General features: G+C 45.4%; 1 protein-coding gene and 1 long non-coding RNA gene across 2 annotated transcripts; one reads left to right on the plus strand and one right to left on the minus strand.

Annotated features, from left to right (window-relative positions):
• Positions 1-2,529: 2,529 nt before the first annotated feature.
• On the minus strand, positions 2,530-13,987 carry PPIH (peptidylprolyl isomerase H). Its single transcript, XM_081204042.1, has 10 exons — positions 13,827-13,987; positions 13,647-13,711; positions 10,161-10,184; positions 9,056-9,100; positions 8,522-8,564; positions 7,077-7,169; positions 5,138-5,225; positions 4,213-4,253; positions 3,637-3,723; positions 2,530-2,656 (listed from the first exon to the last, which is right to left on the minus strand). The coding sequence occupies exons 1-9, from the start codon at positions 13,890-13,892 to the stop codon at positions 3,655-3,657; spliced, it is 534 nt and encodes a 177-aa protein (XP_081060168.1). The 5' UTR covers positions 13,893-13,987; the 3' UTR covers positions 2,530-2,656; positions 3,637-3,654.
• LOC308592500 lies at positions 5,708-10,150 on the plus strand. Its single transcript, XR_014010529.1, has 3 exons — positions 5,708-6,088; positions 7,796-7,885; positions 9,843-10,150. It is a non-coding gene; the product is annotated as an uncharacterized lncRNA (long non-coding RNA).
• Positions 13,988-14,088: the final 101 nt, after the last annotated feature.

The following is a 14,088-nucleotide window of genomic DNA, read 5'->3' on the forward strand; positions in this document are numbered from 1 at the left end:
TGCAATGTCAGCCATTCTGCATTGTTTCCCCTTAGGCAGCAGTGGTGCCAAATTTGGGGCGCCCTCTGCAAGTGCACCTGCTCCTAGCATCTGGTTGCTCAATATTTCAAAGAGTAGACAGACCCTCATGTTACTTTTCTTTATTTTTACATGTCTGAGTTCTGATCGTGCTCCTCAACACTGAAGACAAAGAGCTAAACACCAGGAAGATCTATCTGGCAGTAAGAACTGCTTGACAGTGGAACAGACTCCCTCGGAAAATAGTGGACTCTCCTTCCTTGGAGGTTTTTAACCAGAGGTTGGATAGCCCCTCTGCCATGGATACTTTAGTTGAGATTCCTGCATTGCAGGGGGTTGGACTAGATGACCCTTGGGAATCCCTTCCAACTCAGATTCTATGAGCAGATACACTTGCATGGCAAGGACTGCTGGCATAGTTCAATCCCAGTATTGGGCTATGGAAGCATCTTGCTTCTCTTCTTCACCCAACCCTTTGCTCATTCCCCCTCTTCATGGCAGGGATGGGGAAATCTGTGACTTTCTGAATGTTGCTGGGCCATGGTTTTCACTGGGGGAATTGGCCATGGTGTCTGGGGCTAACAGGAGCACAGCATCATCTAAAGGGCAGCAGGTGTCCCATAGACTAGTGCTTGAAACTGAGTATCTGATGGAACCTGCTGCCATAGCAGCATGGAAGACTCGGCTGCATCTACACCCTGTGATCATTGTCTGATCAAAGTATCTGGCAAGCCAGGAAGCTATTTTGCCAAAGATCAGAAGGGTAAGTCTGTGCCACACGTGATGCACCACAGGCTGGCTAGCGTGCAGGCACCACCTGCAAACAGCACACTGGGCAGGTCCATGGATGACTGCAAACAGGAAGCAAGTAAGAGTTGGCAAAGACATTTCTGTAATCTAGGAGAGTGCTAGCTCTAATCCCTCTCTCCTGGTCTGCCAGAAATCCCATTAGGATGTTATAGGCACACGGGCTAGCAGAAAGTTATAGACAAATAGCTTTTGTGGCGTATTGTGAGATTTCTCAAAAGGGACACTTTAGATCTGTATCTGTTCGCTCTATTACTTCCTCTCCCCCAGTAACCCATTAGCCTCTGCTTGAAAATCGGGAGGTAGACATTTTTTTATAAAGTAGGGTGAGATCCAATAGGCATTTGCAACTGTGGCAGCTTAGCTACTGCCCCTGCCAAAGCTGTTGCCTCCCTCCAATTATTTTGCTGACTTTTATGCTGTTCCTTCAGTTAATTGCTTATTTCAACCTATAGCTATACAGTGGTACCTCGCAAGACGAATGCCTCGGAAGACGAAAAACTCGCAAGATGAAAGAGTTTTTTGTTTTTTGAGTTGCTTCGCAAGACGAATTTCCCTATGGGCTTGCTTCGCAAGACGAAAACGTCTTGCAAGTTTGTTTCCTTTTTCTTAAAACCGCTTGAAGAGGTGCAGTTGCGACTTGACCGTGCTTCGCAAGATGAAAAATTTGCAAGACGAAAAAACTCGCAGAACGAATTAATTTCGTCTTGCGAGGCACCACTGTACTGTATCCTTTTGGGGTTTTTGGGCAATTTAGAATATGCTTTTAATAATAAAGGGTTTTGTGCAATGCTAATTCTACTGTATACCCACTTTAATTATCGAACATGACGTAGGCCCATTTCTTTCACTGAGAAAGTTAGATATAACCCATTATTCCTGCTACACCCACACAAGAGGAAAACACCAGGCTGTGTTGCTGTATACTCCTTGCTATGCTCTTCTGGGGAGAGGCAGTGTCCAAATACCCAAACAACCACTTCCTGGGCATTGTGCTTGCTGTCTGCTGAGGATTGTATCCAGTTCTCGCCCTACTCCGCGTAGGACCACTGGAGTTAATGAACACAATAACTTGAGTCCACCACTTTCAGCAAGTCTCTCAGAGTAGGACATCATTGGATACACCCTTAAGATTGAGCCACAGGTGCTTAATGAATCACACAAGGTTTCTCAACTGGATTTTTTCCTTCCTATTTCTCTTGAGTAAAAAATGGACTGCCACACCTAAAAATAAAATGACATATATCTAGCATATATACTGAGAACAAACTTGATTCTCCATGCCATTCCTCATGTAGCCAAAACCACCACCAATGCAGAAAAGAGGGAGCAGCAGGGCTTGAGTGAACCCAGTGGTTTGCAAAAATAAATTTCATGGGGCAAAAGCTTTTTTTGAGGGGGGAGAATTCAACCCAGTGAGGACTAAGAATACTCAGTGGTCCAAAAGACTAATTGTTGGAGGGTGGGAGGGAAAACAGGGGAGAGGGAATGAAATGGAGAGTTCAGGAAGAATCCTGGTGGAATCCTGACCAGGAGGCATGGTGCACTGCAATCTTTTATTGGAAGCCTCACTTGCAATTGACCCAAGTCCAGGTTCCCTGGGATGACTCACTCGATGGACTTTGCTGATGTCACAAGACAATGGCCCCCAATAATTCTTCCCATTTGGCAATTCCTTGTGCATTCCAATGGAACAACAGACACTTAACCAAATTCCTTTATTTACAATGGGGGGAGAAAATTAGTTTGGAATGTGGGGTAGATGAGACACCACAGGAAAAACATGGAGCAATCGGGAGGTGATGGTGATCCAAGATGGAAAGAGACTAACCTGGAATCAGGAAGAGGCAAAGAGTCAGTCATCATCACAGCTGTAACACAGTGTACCAGAAACAGCACATTCCAGCCCAAATAAGATGCTTTGTGAATGGATCTTGGCAATGCCACTAGAGGTCCGTGTGGGGTTGCAGCACCCAGAGATCCTAGTGATCCACTCAACTATGTAGCTGGGGAGCTCACAGGATTGGTAAACTTTTTTCCCAGCTGGAGGGTCACATTCTCCCTTGTCCAACCCTACATGGGACTTTATGCCATTGGTGGATGTGGTCACACCTGCTGTAGGGGTTGGTGATTGCCAAAGCCTAAGAAGAGTCTTAAAGGATGGATTTTATGCCAAGGCAGCTCACACAATGCAGTATATGAGTGTTGTCAGTAGACAAACCTGATTTCCTTTTGATTAATATTTTCTGCATTTATTGTACTTAATAGAATTTGTTTAGCAATGTGCTGTGGGAACTTGAGGGCTCTCAAGGAGAGTGTAGCCTCCACTCTTGACCACTGTAAATCTTTATTCAGCAATTGGTCTGTGTTGGAGACTCCACCAGGCTGAAACAGGATTTCACCACCAGATGAGCAAAACACTCAGTTTCAAAATGTTACATGATAATTACATACCTGCCTCTAGTTTGAATGAATGTTAAGATTCCTACAAAGCTGAATTCTGCACTTTTATGGAGCACAGCATACACTAAGGTTTCATTCAACTGAAGTCACATTCAAAAGTAGACCCACTGAAATTGATGGGCATTATTAACTTAAGTTTGACGATTTGATGTGGTCTACTTTGAGTCTGACTTGGCTGAATACAACCCTTGGCATATGCTGTATTCCATAAAAGGAAAGAATTCAGCTTCCTAAAAATCTTTATTTTTTTACTCAAGCTAGAGATGGATATGCAATATAGCTTATCCACCCTCCCCAGCTTCATTGGGCCAGGTTGCAGCTATCTCAGCTATGGAGATGGGTACCTACCTTGAGAATCGTTTCCCCCTACATCTCACCGCATTGGGCAATCACCACTGGCAGCTTGGGCTTGTTATTTGGACCGGTGGGCACATTCTGAGGAGGGAGCAAAAGGCAGCATTATGAGGAGACCCTCAGTCCCTGCTGGGAAGAGCCATTATATACTTTTCCCACCCCTTAGCAAGCCATTTTCAAGATAATTTTTCTCATCTATGATTGGTTGGTGTCCTCAGGACCTTATTTTTCTACTGGCAAACCTGCAACCCACAAAGTTGTGTCTCACAAACTGACGGAGATCCTTCTCAGTTTTGAACTGAAGAGCTGCCTGCCACTTTGAATGATGTAAAGCAGCAGCCCCATTTACAGTTAACAGATCAGAATGGTTAGAAAGGCAGCAGAAGTCAAGCCTGATCACTCAAGCCCAGGGTGGTCAACATCTTCATGTGCTTTACATTCTGCCACAATAAGGACTAGAATCTTAACTTAGATTCCTAAGCTGCCCAATTCTGCATGGTAATCAGACTGCCGACGTGCACCAAACCCGCAAATTAGCACAATAGTTACTTCTCTGGCTAAAATACTTACTTCAATTTTTCTCATGACAAGCAGCCCGTCAACTATTTTACCTGCCGGGTTTAAAAAAAAAAGAAAAAAAGGATGATTTTAATTTTTCAAGTATTTCCAACTCATCGTCAGCAAAATTAAGGTCAAACAATGCAATATACAGATGTGGCCTTGCTTGACCATGGAGATCTGCAGGGGAATCTCTTCTAGGGGTTCCCTATGGCTCAGACACATGACTCATATCTACTAGGATCTGTGCATTTGGTATTGTAGGATTGATTCTGTGGAACTCCTGACTGAGACCCCCTTCCTGTTAAACTTCTGATGACTGATAAAGACCTTTCTATTTCAGCCAGCATATAAGTGAACTCTCCTGTTTTTATTATTGATTCTATCTACTTCATTTCCTTTGTAACTTTATTGTATGCTGCTTAGAAGCTATGCGTTACAGGCTGAATAAGTTGCCTAAATAAATAGAGGGGGGGGAATGAATCATTCAAAAGCAGATAGCAGTATGGGGATGGGCGATGGGTTGTTTTTTGGGGGGAGGGAACTAAAAGAATTCCCACAGGCCCTCCCAAGGCCATGGACACACCTAAAGGAGCTTTTCTAATCTTGGTCCTTGCCCAGATTGGAACTAAGAGCATAAGAACGTAAGAAGAGCCCATGGTCCATCCAGTCCAGCATCCTGTTCTCAGAGTGGCCTCTTCTGGGAACGCTGCAAGCAGGATTTAAGCACAAGAGCACTCCCCCTTCCTGTGGCTTCCAGCAACTGGTATTCAGAAGCATTACAGCCTCTGACCCCTGGGTCAGACCACAGCCATCTATAACCCTCTCTCCTCCATGAATTTTTCCATTCCTGTTTAAAGCCATCACTGCCTCCTCAGAGAGAGTTCCATAGTTTAGCATGAAGGTAGGACTTAAAAAAATTGTCCTGACTACTCACCAAAGACTACATGCTTCCCATCCAGCCAGTCACACTTGGAGCAGGTGATGAAGAACTGGCAGCCATTGGTGCTGGGTCCACTATTTGCCTGGGGGGGGGGGAATCCACATAAATCATGGAAGGCAAAGGCCCACACTCAGCCTCGCTTTGCCACAGCTGGTCTAGTGCACAGGATCCCAAAGGAACAAATAAATAAAAGGTGGTCCTAAGACCACCCTACTGATATGTTGACTAGCACAGAAGCTCTGATCTGGGCAGCGAAATGAAAATCACTTCTTTTCAGGGTGAATAAGCTAAAAACAGATTAAAACATATACCTGGACATGCCTGACTAAACCATAATACTTTTAGCAGGTGCTACACCAGGCCTTTATTATGGCAGGAAAGGTGAAAAGTACTTTGAGCCCCTGCTGAACGACCGCAGTTTCAGACAGCTTATGAGGAAATTCTGTTTCTTAAAAACTGTTTAATGAGTATTGTGCAATGTATCTGGTTATCTGTATTATAATGTACATTGTAATGTGTTTGGCAGAGGAAATCTTTTCTCTGGTCAACTGAAAGTTAAACTCTCAGTATGCAACTGAAGGACAGAAGAGATGTATACTCTGATTGGTGGTTGCTGGTTTAGAATTCTTAGACTGACAATGTGATTGGATGAGGATAGACTGGGAGGGGCCAGAAGAAGTGAATATAAGGCTGGGTGCTAGTTAGCCGGAGTCTGTCTCTGCTGGACATCCAGAGGAAGAAGATAGCAGAGGCTGAGAACTGAGGAAGAGCAGAGAATACCTGAAAGGAAGGTGGAAGGGCTTGGAGGTCAAAGAGTAGCTGGGGTAGCCAAGTGACTTGACTAGCCAAGACAGGGGAACATAAACAGGTTTGGGATTCAGCAGGGCTGGAAACAGAAGCTTCAATGAAAGCTCTCAGTTAAAGTGTTGGTGAAGTTTGACTGAGGTGGAGTATAATATAAGATCAGTCTGTCAAAAGTTTTATTAGGATTCCTCAAAGATGCCTTTGTTTAGTCATAGTATTGTAAAATAAGCTGCTGGTATTAAGTATATACACATTCAAAGACACAGTAACTACATACGCTTGTGCATTGCATCATAAATGTTAGTACCTTGTCAAATACAGTCATACCTCGCAAGTCAAATGGAATCCGTTCCAGAAGTCCGTTTGACTTCCAAAATGTTTGGAAACCAAGGCGCGGTTTCCAATTGGCTGCAGGTAGCTCCTGCAGCCAATTGGAAGCAGTGGAAGCTGTGCCAGATGTTTGGGTTCCAAAGAACGTCCGCAAACCGGAACACTCACTTCTGGGTTTGCGGCGTTTGGGAGCCAAAACATTCGACTCCCAAGGCATGACTGCATTTGACAAATATATTAACGACATGATTGGCTTTGCCCCATGTTTACATCTCACAGGCTTAGTGGTTGTAAGGGTGTAAGTTATACTAAATGGTGTTAGCAGTATAGGTTCAGGAAAACCATTACAGTGGGAGTTGGGTTTTCTTGTTATTAAGAAAATTATCACCATGGGCTTCAATGCATGTACAACTCTCACATGCCGCAAACTGATGGCTCTTAAGGGCCAGGAGAGATTGCTACCTTTGCATATGGGCAAGAGCAACCCCAGCTGCACCCTAGTTCCAAATGTAGCCAAGTTGCTTCCAAATCTAACTGAAACGTGAGGTGGTGGATGTAGGGTGTATCCCATTCTATCCTTACAGTCATCCAGCAAGGTAGGATGTGTGAGTGGCTCAAGGTAATTCAGCAAGCATCATGCCCAAGTAGGGTACTCCATGCCAAAGACACTTGACGTCCCACTGCTTTTTAAAGGCACACCAAATGGCAGGCCAACCCCATCCCTTTATAGGGGTCAGAAAAGGGAGCCTGAAGTCAAATTAAATTGCTGGACCACAATAATTTTCTCCAGGCTACTTACCATGGACAGCAGACCAGGAGCGGAGTGTTTCAGCTTGAAGTTTTCATCTGCAAAGGGACCCCGGTAGATGCTTGCCACTCCGGTGCCATCTCCCTGTTTTAGAAAGTGGTCATGCACTCAATTCCACAGCTGAAGTTTTATTGGGAGTGAGTAATGTTCTCATTTATTGTTTATTCTGGATGCTGACAAGTGTCTCTTGATAAAACCAGCCACATAATTAGAACACTTGCAGAAATGTGTTTTGGGAACCTCTTTCCCTGAACAGCTACATGGTCCTCCTCTCTTCCTTCCTTCAAATCCGCCCTTAAAAAACAGACTTTCCTCAAGTGGCCTTTGGCTCATCCTCTTAAATCTGTTTCCAGCAGCAACATAGTTTTGCAATACAAGTGTAAAGGCACATTCTTGGGCTGCCCAGGTCTGTTCCTGACACTTTGGCCACACTCATTTTTATCCTTTGACTATGTCCACATTTACTTGTGGCCCTAGGGCAGTTGGCCATTGCTCAATGTGGCCCTTGGTCTGAAAAAGGTTAGCCTGCCCTGATTTACATAAATTGTATGTAATAATAATAATAATTAGCTAATTGAGGAGTTTTGTGTATGGTCTAAATCAAAGTGCTGTGGGCTGATTATTTATTGCATTTACAGTGGTATCTCAGCTTAAGTACTTAATTTGTTCTGGAGGTCTGTTCTTAACCTGAAACTGTTCTTAACCTGAAGCACCACTTTAGCTAATGGGGCTTCCCGCTGCCGCCACGCCGCTGGAGCACGATTTCTGTTCTCATCCTGAAGCAAAGTTCTTAACCCAAGGTACTATTTCTGGGTTAGCGGAGTCTGTAACCTGAAGCGTATGTAACCTGAGATACCACTGTATATACTATTTTTCTGTCAAGGCACCTAAGTAAGTTTACAATTTTAAGGTACTAAAGCAAATGATATAACATCTAAAGTTGGCTGTGGGGCAACTGAACGTTGTCTGTGCCTGCCTCTCTTGACTTCCTCTTCCCTCTTATTTTACAACTGAAGTGTTCTATGCAATATCAAGGCTTGTCCATTCAGGCACCAATTCAGGTAAGTCTGCCAGAACATATCAGACTACCTATTTTGTGAAGCTTAAGGGCAGTTACACAAAACTTTCTGCAGCCTCAGCTTTTCTTGAGCACCCACCAAAGAATTATATTTTGTTGGGCAAAACATGGCTTAGGGTGAACATGCAGACTCCCATAGAGGAGCTCATAGCTGCTTTGCTCCTCCTCTGGCCCTGCTTCTGTGGATTAAGCCATGGTTTGTCTCAGCATGTCGCCTGAACTTGGGTTCAACTCAGCCAGATGGGCGGGGTCCCAACAAGCAATAGGTTGTAACTAAAGGTAAGATTCCAAGAGGAAACACTGCAGTGTCCTTCCCCTTGATGACAACAAAGCAGAATGAAAAAAATGGAGCACTTACATTTACAAAATCGCCTCCTTGGATCATGAAGTCCTTAATGACCCTGAAAAAGTGGATGAAATAAATAAAGTGTAGGCTAGACAGACAAAACAGTTACTCTTCAGCACACAGTTGGGAAGATTGCCAGTTGGCTGTGTGTTCTTCAGTGGCCTTGCAACCAGCCAAAGAGCAAAATTGCACCCACAGGGCCACCTGCTGATCATTGCCGGCATTGGACTAGTTGTTAATCTTACTCAGAGCAGATCCACTGAAATCCATGGTCATAGCCATTTCTATTAATTTCAGTGTGTTTACTCTTGAGTAGGACTGATGTTGGCTACAACAGACACCTATTGTTTTTAATGAAGGAATGGGAAGAAGCTGTGCTGCTGTTCCCAAATTCTGCTAAGCCTTGTTTTCTATATCAACAGTGGGTGATCCAAGACAAACTCTTGAGAAACCCTTCAAGGCTTGCCCCTTGAGCAACACTTCCCAAACATTGGGTTGTTGCCATGCATCGAAAGCTTCACTTTAAGAGTCAGACAAGCAATGTACCTGTGAAAAGTGCTGCCTTTGTAGCCGATAGGAACTCCATCTTTCCTAGAATACAAAGATACAGACATGGTGAAGTTGTGCAGCCTCGGACCACAGGAACTACCCCACCCCAGTCTTCAAGGCATTCACATCTGCAGTGGGTCTTGAATTGGTGACCTGAAAGATCTCAGATGTGGCTTCAGTTGTGTGCCACCAATGAGCTTTGGTCAAAGAAGTGGATTGCCAAAGGCCACCCAGCCCCAAAAGGTCAAGGCAGGTCATGTGCTACTTTCTGACCCTCAGCAGATGTGTCTGGGTCATCTGGCTACATATGGAAAGCAGTCATAGAAGCCAGCTTGGACAAAGTGAGAGGCTGGCTTTCTGTAAGATGGGCAGAAAGTGTCCTCCTCCCCCTTCAGCCTAGTGCAAGTCTGCTTTGATGAAACCAAGAGGCCAAGTGCTCTTTTTACACCTGTCTGCACACCCAGGTGAAGGGCAAGAGAAAATACCACCCAGAGAGGCATCAGTGTTATAATTATATTTAGGACTTATTAGACCAACACTCATCAACACACAAGGGACTCAGACTGCAGAAATAAGAACTTGCAGCTTAAATTGAATGGGGAAAGTGTGAGGGAGAAATCAAGGCACAGTATTTCTGCAATCTAGGAACTCCTCAAAATCCCAGTTTTCAAACTTACAAATTCCCAGTTCTCAAGGAATGTATACACCAAAGAAATTGCTGACTTATGACCACTGTAAAATAAACTCCCATGTCACTCTCTGAGCCTTTCCTTTTGCACTCCAGGTGATAAGAAAACAAAAACTCCAAACAACAACCAAGTACATCTCCGGAACCAAAGAAATGTTGTACACAAGCAGAGATGAGGCATTTGCAAAGCCAGGTAGGTTATTCTTTGGGGGTTTTTGATTCTTCTTCCAAGGCGACAAGCCACCATTTGATCTTTAAAATGGTTTGTCTCCTTGATGTTGTGCACTGCTGCAGTGAAAAGTGCAGCCACCTCTGGTTCTCCTAAGTATATGTATCACAGCTTTAGAACCCAGCCAGGGATGAAGGTTTTCCTGCTTGCTCAAATGCTTATTTTTTTACACCGAGACAACATACCTGAATTCACCTGTGCAAAACTGCCTGAAAAGAAGAAAAAATCTACAAGTTAGTTCTTCTTACAGGGATGTTCTTTTTTAGGTCCACAAGTTTAAGTACTCCTGAATACTGGAATAACTGTTAAGATGGAATTCAGTATTAAGTTGGAATTCTAGAATTCACAGTGATTGCTAGAAAACCAACTTAAAACTTTTAAATTATTTCTGTTACAAAATAGTACATACCAAGTAGTAAGGGACCAATAATAATCTAAGTTCAGTGCTGAGCAAATATTTTTTGGCTTGTGGGCTACTATGAAAAAGACAGAGAAAAACCATTATGTTCTCCCTCCATGGTATGCCATATTCTTTTGAAAAGGATGGAAGTTTGCTCTGCATTTAGAGAAAGACGTTTAGTCCAATACAGTGATATCTTGATTCTCAAACGCCTTGGTCCTCAAATGCCTTGGTTCTCAAATGCTGAAAACCCAGAAGTAAGTGTTCTGGTTTTTGAACGTTTTTCGGAAGCTGAACGTCTGATGTGGCTGTCGGCTATTGTTTCCAGGGCGCCTGCACCAATCAGAAGCTGCGCCTTGGTTTTCGAACACTTCAGAAGTCAAGCGGACTTCCAGAACAGATTAAGTTTGGTGCTTTTGTTTTTGGTGGTGTCAGGGCTGCTTCCAGATCCTAGCTCACAGAGGATCACGCTAGCCAGCGTTCACTTTATAAAAGTCTTTATTGAGTTACAGTTTCCAATTTCAAACAGCCGCATGCAGCCCTACGTCTTATCAGCTAGACCGGCGAAGCTCCGTCTGAGTCCCCGCCTCCTGTACACCAACTTAATAACCTCGCCTTACTCCACCTTTTCCGCCTTCCCCTCCTTTTCTGGGTCCCTCTGCCCCCCGTGGTCTCTTCCTTCCTGGACTCTTCTGACGCTGACCCCCCGGACCCTTCTGTCTCCTTGCGGCGGGCTTTAGGACCTGGCTCCCTTTCCGGGCTGCTTACTCTGCCGCCTTCCTGTGCATTTGAACTTGGCGCGCGCGCCCAACCTCTCACTTTCCGCTTGACCGTTCCTTCGCTCCCCGATGGAGGTGTGGCCACTCCTGACTCATGCCCTCCCCCCTGCGGCGAGCCGCCGGGTCCCGATACCTGGCGCCCTTCCTCCCCACTGCGCTCTGTTGGGGACGTTGGCCCCGATTTCCAACTGCTGCTCTCTGAACCCCCTTTTGTCCCTTTTTCCTGGGGTGTCCCCTTAATCTCCCCCCTTGCTCTGGCCACTGGCGCTCCTTTCTGTGAATCTTCCGATTCACTGGAAAGACTCGGAGATCTCGGGTCGTCGTCATCGCTCATCTTTCCTTCGGACTCCTCCCCCTCGCTCTCTGTTTCCTCCCTTGCCCTCGCCTCTGCTCCTGAACCCCTGACAGGTGGTTTTGTGTTTTTGAGGTTTTTTCACTTTTTGTGACTGTGTGGGACCCAGTTCAGCTACTGATTGTGTGATTGCAGGAACTGATAAAAGCCCCACATCCAAACAATATCATCAGTGCAGATAAGAAAAAAAGTTTATTTTTATTATCTACAATACTATCTTATTTATTTTATAGTATAGTACATTGATTATTGCTTTCATTTTATGGATCAATGGTCTTGTTAGATAGTAAAATTCATGTTAAATTGCTATTTTAGGGGTTGTTTTTAAAAGTCTGAAACGGATTAATCCATTTTGCATTACTTTCTATGGGAAAGCATGCCCTGGTTTTGGAATGCTTTGGTTTTGGAACGGACTTCCGGAACGCATTAAGTTTGAGAACCAAGATACCCTTGTACACAAAGAACAGATTATGTGTAAGTCTAGTCCTTTTCTCTTTCCACCCATTGCTTTCTAGCACCATGTGACAGATTGCCTGGGAAAGAGATGAAGAAAACCCAGAAGCCTTCCCAATCTAGTGCCTTTGTAGTTTTGAACTACAAGTCCCATTAGACCTCCTCGTATAGGGTGGTATTTAAATTCAATAAATAATAATGATCATCAGCCCCAGTCAGCATGTCTAAAGGCTGGCAATGATGGAAGGTGCAGTCCAAAATACCTGGAGGGCACCAGATGGGAAAGACTGTGCCAGAAGAATGGCATAAGGAATAATATTTTTTCACGTGCACTGGCTGAACCAATCTGAGGAAGGGAGGGGAGGTTATTTATCTGGAGATGGTGAACTCCAGATTCAGCCAGTGACCTGCCAGTTACTGTCCTCTGATCAAATCCAACCCTACAGGCAAGAACTAGCTGTGTGGTGAGAGAAGACAGTCCCCAATCAAGGTTTATTGCTGTCTTAATACAGATCTGCCTATGGGCACATTTTGCCATGACAGGTTTTCTGCCTAGATGGACAGCAAGCCAGTAAAACCAGTGGTTGCATTGTTTACTAGACTCTATTTAAATTCTAGTCAACATGAAAAGGCTGGGGAAATCCAAAGTGCCAAGTCACTATGATAACCAGTGACTACTTGAGCAAATTATTAGTCATTGGATCACAATGAGTAAGACTTTGAGGGGCTTCCCATTTCATGAATCTAAGAGTTGACAAAAGCATAAAATAAGGAAGCTTTGCTTTAGGGAACCTGTGGCACTCTTAATGTTACTGGATTACAAGTACCACCAGCCCGCAACCAGTATGGCCAATAGCCACGGATGATGTGAGTTGTAGTCAAGTGACATTTAGAGTGCCACATAATCCACACAAGACTCCTGGTTTCCAACAGTCTTTAGAGAAAGATGCCTTCAGTGGACTTCAGCTGCCTCCTCACCTTTGTTAATTCATGCAGTTGCCCCTTCATCTGATGTCTCCCCTAAAACCAAGACTGTACAACTGCCTAGGAAGGGAAAACATCTGAAGGTTGGTCTCCTGACTCACCACTCCCCTGCGAACTGGAGACAGCAGTCACAGTAATGGAGGGGCCACAGGAAGAGCAGGCCCAGGAGGCTTTAGGGTTGGCAGTGGGGTCCCTGCAGCTACAGGGCAAGGCCAATCCGTAGCACCAGTCCTAGGAGCAACCCAGAGTTGTGACTGGTCACCAGAACAAGCAGCATCAGCGAGGAGCTTCTGCTTTTTCTAACTCAGCATTTCTTGTTTGTTTAAGTACCCACACAAAACAAGCAACCCCACTTGGCTAACCCCATTTCTGTGTCGGACGTCTAGGGTTGCCCGTGCCGATTTCGACAGAAAAGGGGATTTTTTAATTTTATTTTTTAAAAGGGAAGGAAATCAGCCACGTGGGACCAGCGCAGCTTCCCGCGCGCATATGGGCCGAGACGCGTCGCTCTAGGCCTGCAACTCGTTACCCACCGCTACCATCATTGGCATAAAAGGGCTGCCGGAAGAAAAGGAGGCCGGGAGACTATGCGGCCTGGGGCCCAGAGGTGCCGCTCTCGCCGCGCATCTTTATGGCATGCCGTATTGTCTGTCACACACAAACACACGACCAATCCTCCGCCGAGTTTTCTCCTCAGGCTTACCTGAAGTTCTCCGCCGTCTTGGGTACCACGTCGGCGAAGAGCTCCACTTTCATGCGGCCGACCTCCTGGGCATGGGCAGAACCGTCAGAGCCTCCTCTTCCTCCTCCTCGCGCGCCCCTCCCTCCACCCCCACGCCCAGACCCTTCCCCCCCCCTTCAGCCTCCCCCGAGCGAGCCTTACCTGGCCGCCTATCGTGACATCAAAGAACACCACAGGGTTGTTAGGATTGGAAGCCAACACCGCCATGGCGACCACCTCTCACCCGGAAGTGGAAGCTCGGGCCCCCCCTCGCGGTTCACGGAGAGGCACCCGGTTGGGAAATACGTCACATCCTGTTACTTGCCGGAAATTTTGAATGCTCACCGAGTTAAAAGCTGCCTCGCGGTCATTGTTCGGGTTTCCTGTCTGCCGTTGCGCTTCTATTCGTTCGAAGCTTCGACGG

This window comes from Podarcis bocagei, assembly GCF_964188305.1.
Source record: "Podarcis bocagei genome assembly, chromosome: 7".
Taxonomy (NCBI): Eukaryota; Metazoa; Chordata; class Lepidosauria; order Squamata; family Lacertidae; genus Podarcis; species Podarcis bocagei.